This window comes from Otolemur garnettii, unplaced genomic scaffold, assembly GCF_000181295.1.
Source record: "Otolemur garnettii isolate 467f Iridium unplaced genomic scaffold, OtoGar3 scaffold00039, whole genome shotgun sequence".
In the NCBI taxonomy this organism is placed as follows: Eukaryota; Metazoa; Chordata; class Mammalia; order Primates; family Galagidae; genus Otolemur; species Otolemur garnettii.
Window position 1 is genome coordinate 2,046,067 of NW_003852434.1, and position 4,850 is coordinate 2,050,916.

The 4,850-nt window shown below is 42.9% G+C and overlaps 1 protein-coding gene across 2 annotated transcripts in view; it reads right to left on the minus strand.

The window, feature by feature from the left end:
* HERC3 (HECT and RLD domain containing E3 ubiquitin protein ligase 3) overlaps positions 1-4,850 on the minus strand; it is a 120,489-nt gene that overhangs the window by 71,045 nt on the left and 44,594 nt on the right. For both annotated transcript variants that reach the window (XM_023513354.1, XM_003790017.3), the window contains 2 exons: positions 1,876-1,952; positions 818-1,039 (listed from right to left, as the gene is read on the minus strand). In XM_023513354.1, coding sequence (XP_023369122.1) covers positions 818-1,039; positions 1,876-1,952 — 299 coding nt within the window. The remainder of the gene's footprint in view (positions 1-817; positions 1,040-1,875; positions 1,953-4,850) is intronic.

Sequence of the window (4,850 nt, forward strand, 5' to 3'; positions counted from 1 at the left end):
GTAGCATCACAGCTCACAGCAACCTCCAACTCCTGGGCTCAAGCAAGTCTCCTGCCTCAGCCTCCCAAGTAGCTGGGACCACAGGTGCCTGCTACAACGCCCGGCTATTTTTTGGTTGCAGCCGTCATTGTTGTTTGGCGGGCCCAGGCTGGATTCGAACCCACCACCTTAGGAGCCTTAGTCACTTGAGCCACAGGAGCCGAGCCTGGTCTCATCTTCAAAATACATTCAAAACCCAATTTTACTCCCACAATCTCCAAACTGGTCTTCCAGCTTCTTCCTTGCCTGACTACAGCCAAAGTCAGATGTGACTGTTCCTCTTTTCAAAACCCTCAGCATATTCCTCTCTCACCAAGAGAAGAAGCCAAATCCTCACCCTGCCCCTAGGTGCCTAATTGGGCCTACACTGACCCCTGCTCTCTCCACACACCTCTTCCCACTTCAGAGCCTTCGCACACCCTGCTCCCTTTGGGGACAGGAACATTCTTCACCCAGATAGCCACCTTTCCTTTCCTACCTGACTTTTTACGGGGCTCTGCTCAAGTTTTTCTTCCTGACCACCTTATGTAAAATAGGGAGCTATACTCTCAAACTCTCTGACGTTCTGTACATTTACCAGTTTGATGCTTGCTTCTGCTCACTCCAATGCAGTCTCCACTAAGACAAAGATGTCCTCTGTTTTGTTCATGACTGTCCCCCTCATGCCCAAGAGGGGGAGAGCACACATCTTATGGATGGATCCATAAGAAGCCCGTGTTGATCAAATGAATGGGCTTTTGAACAGAAGAGGCATTGTACATACCAAGAGTTTACCTACCTTTTTCATCACTGAGCCCTAGCTGGCCTGCATTATTCATCCCCCAGCCAAACACAGCTCCTGAGAGAGACAGGGCAAAGCTGTGAGCCCCTCCAGCAGCCACCTGAGCCAGCGGGATCCCCTCCAGGGACCGCACCCTTTGCGGGCTGGCTTGGGAAGGGAACTCCTTCCCCAGCCCCAGCTGCCCGTGGCTGTTCTTTCCCCATGTGAAGAACTGGCCATCTGAAATAAGAACAAGATAACTGGTATTACAAAAGAACAATACAAGTTCTATACATAAAAATTAACTAGTTATTAAGATAATTTGCTAGTTTCCCCACAGCCCTGCACATATCCTACCTAAGAGCAAAGGAGCAGAGACACTTCATGCTGTGACAGTGCCAAAATCAAAGCTCCCACTCATCCCTCTGACAACAAAGACACAAGGGGAGTCTTACTGCCCTCCAAAGACTATCAACATTTATGCAAAGGAAACATCCAATGTTTCAGGAAACTCAGTTCTGAACAGGGCAATTACTGGACATGAGCAAAGTGAACTAGTTCTGACCACAGTAAGACCGTAACACCCAGGACTTCAAACCACCTGGGCTGGGTCACCACTTGTGACCACCTGGACTACTCTGCACATGATCAAGCAGGACACACAAGTACACATCTATTCCAAAGAGAGTTCTGTATTATTTGCTAGCTTCAGTTTCTCTTAACTCCTCTTTTTTCATTTATTTAGGAGCTTGACAGTGGAATTTGCTTAAGAGTAGGTTGTAGCTAAGAAAAACCAATCTCCTAGATGCTCAAGAACACCTAAGTACGGTCCTCCTTCTGCTCACCTTTCCCTGCAGAGCTGCGGCAGCAACTTTGACGACCACCCACTTATCACCCGCACCCTGAGAAAAGGAAAAACTATACAAATGCTATCTGGGAATCGTCATGTCCAACAGCAATGCACAGACCCTAACCAGTTAATTAAAGGCTTTGAGTTAGATAATGTCACACAAAAATGCAAAGAGAAATGTTTTCAAAATGAACATAGCATTAGCATATATTTAATGTTACATTACCAGCTGCAAGAGCCAAGCAATGCCAGTTGCCACAGGAAACTTGTAATATTGTCTGCTGGTTCAGCTTTTGTATTAACCTAAAACAGAGAAGGCTTTCTTTTTAAGATGAGCATTCACACACAAATACAACTACCAGAAATATTCCCCACTAAATAAAATATTTGTAATAAAAAATACCTTGCCTAAAAGACTTTTTAAAATCAAACATAGTAGAACCTCCAGAGTTGACCACCTCTTTAAGTTGACCTAATTTTCACAGAACAAACATGTATCACATGTACTCAATGGAAGTTCCTTATGCTGACCACCTCCGTATGATCAGTTTGTTACACCCTTGAGTGGCCAACTTGCAGAGGTTCTACTGTATATAATCGTACATGCTATAATTTTATGAGGTCTTCCACAGGCCTCCAGCCTCTCAGGTAGTTACTATTTAAAGTAAGAAAACACTTCTGTACTTAGCCGTTACTTCCTCTATTACTTGCTACCTTGTCATCTCCAATTCTAGAACAAATGGAATAAGCTACAGATGAGCGATCCCTAAGGATGTGGTTGGTATTTAAATGGCTTTCAAAATAAGGGCAATGCCATGATCCAGCAATTTCACTTCTGGGTATGTATCCAAAGGAATTGAAAACAGAATCCCAAAGAGATGTTTATCTACCCAAGTTCACAGCAGCATTCCTCATGACAGCCAAAAGGTAGAGACCATCCCAGTGACCAGTTGGATGAACGGCCGAATCAAATGTGGTGCATACAAACAACGGAATATTAGCCTCAAAAAGGAAAGAAATTCTGGCACACACTTCAACATGGATGAAGGACATTGTGGTAAGTTAAAAAGCCAGTCACAGAAAGTCAGAACTGTATGAATTTACTTATATGAAAACATCTAAATTTAGAAATAGATTTTGTAAGATAAAAAAGTTCTTCAGATGTGAACACACTTAACTCTACTGAACTATACACGTTAACATGGTTAAGGGAGCCAGGTGCAGTGGCTCATGCCTGTAATCCTAGCACTCTGGGACGCCAAGGTGGGGGGATTACTTGAGCTTATGAGTTGGAGACCAGCCTGAGCAAAAGCAAGATCCTGTCTCTACTAAAAATGGAAAAACTGAGGCAGGAGGATTGCCTGAGCCCTAGTAGGAGGTTGCTGTAAGCTATGATGCCACAGCACTCTACCCAGGACAACAGCTTGAGACTCTCAAAAAAAAAAAAAAAAGACTAAGGTAGTATGTTTTATGTTATGTGTATTTTACCATGATTATTAAAAAATATAGGGCCAATACCTCTAAAGCCCTAATTCCCTAGGACAGCAAAGAGGAGGATTATATGATTTCTTTTCAAATCTTACTCCTCTGCTTGCTCACAGGCAAAGTAGAGATAAGAACAGCACCTACTTTTCAGGATTCTGAGATTTAAGTGAAAAGTTTCATGTATACAGTGCTTGGGCAGCCTGGAAAGAGCTCCCGTTTGCTGTTAGTTGACAAGTTATCATATCCATCCGCAGTAAACGCATTAGGCCGTGGGAACAAAGGCGTCAGACAGATACCCCCCTCAGAAGAAGGGTCTCTCTATCAGAAGGCAGATGTCCCAGGGGAGGAGGGCACAGAGGATTATTCAGAGTCACAGATACTACCTTTGTTAATGCTTTATTTTCTCAAGATATAAAATTTAAAGTAGAGCTCATTAAGGCATTTAGTACCAAATAGCACTGAACTAATTTTTTTATAACTATAAAGTAGCACAGAGACAACAGAGAAGAAGCAACACAGAGAGACTCCATATACACTTTGTCCAGTTTCCCCCAACAGTAACATTTTGCAAATCTATAGTATAATTAATTATTACACCCAAGATAGTGAGTGTTACTGCAATCTACCACTCTCACTCCTATTCCCCTTGCTTCTGCTCATTCCTGTGGGGGTATTCATTTTGCCGCCTGTGCAGTCATGTACCCACTGCTGCAGTCAGATCCTGCCCAGTTCCACCCTGAGGGATCCCTCCAGCTGCACTTTAATAAGCCTCCTCTCCTGCCCAGTCCTCACCCCTGGCAATCACCCATCAATCCTCCATTTCTAAAATTTTGTTATTCTAAAAATTTTATACAAATGGAACCATATAGTAGGTGACCTTTTGAGATTACCTTTTTTAACTCAGGGTAATTCTCTGGACACTCCTTGAAGTTGTGTTTATCCATAGTCTGTAGAACGCCGTTATTTTCTAAAGTTAGAAAATGTACTACTGCCTAGGGAACCATGTTTCCTGTTGCTATGCAGAAACAGCCCTTTTTCCTACCCAGTTCCACTCAAATTCCCCCACAGTGCCCCTTACTGGATCACCGTTATCCTTGTCATGACCTTCATAATCAGTTATACAAAGGAAGCAGGTCACAAGGACAAAAGGGGAATTGTACCCTTGAGGGGGAGACAGGGAGACATACACAGTACAAGTACACGCTGTGTTTTACCTACTCGGCTCATTCTCCCTCCGCATAACCCTGCGAGGTACACAATATACAATTTCATTTTTAAATTGGGAGCCTGAGACTTAAAATGTTAAACAATTTTCCCAAGGTCCCTCACCCTATATGTGCGTCATTATGAAAGTTTAGAATACACAAAAACCAACAAACATTAAATACAGGCAGACAGAAACAAAGGAAGACCTCCCAGCAACACTGATAAGCTGAAAAGCTGAAACTCGCATGAGTGGGCCAGGAAGAACTCTGTCAACTGTGTCTCTCGGGAGTGAAATAGTGGACCATAACAACCTGTCTCAATACTGTTGGAGTGACCCAGTATTAGAAACCAAGGCTGTCTGACTTTAAAGCTATGTTGCTTTCCATAGCATCAAGGAATGAATTAATGAATTTATTTCGGTTATAATAAACTATATGCAAATCAAAGCCTTGGAAATCATCCATAGTTTAGACATGAATGAAAATTAAATTGCTACTGTAACACAGATTG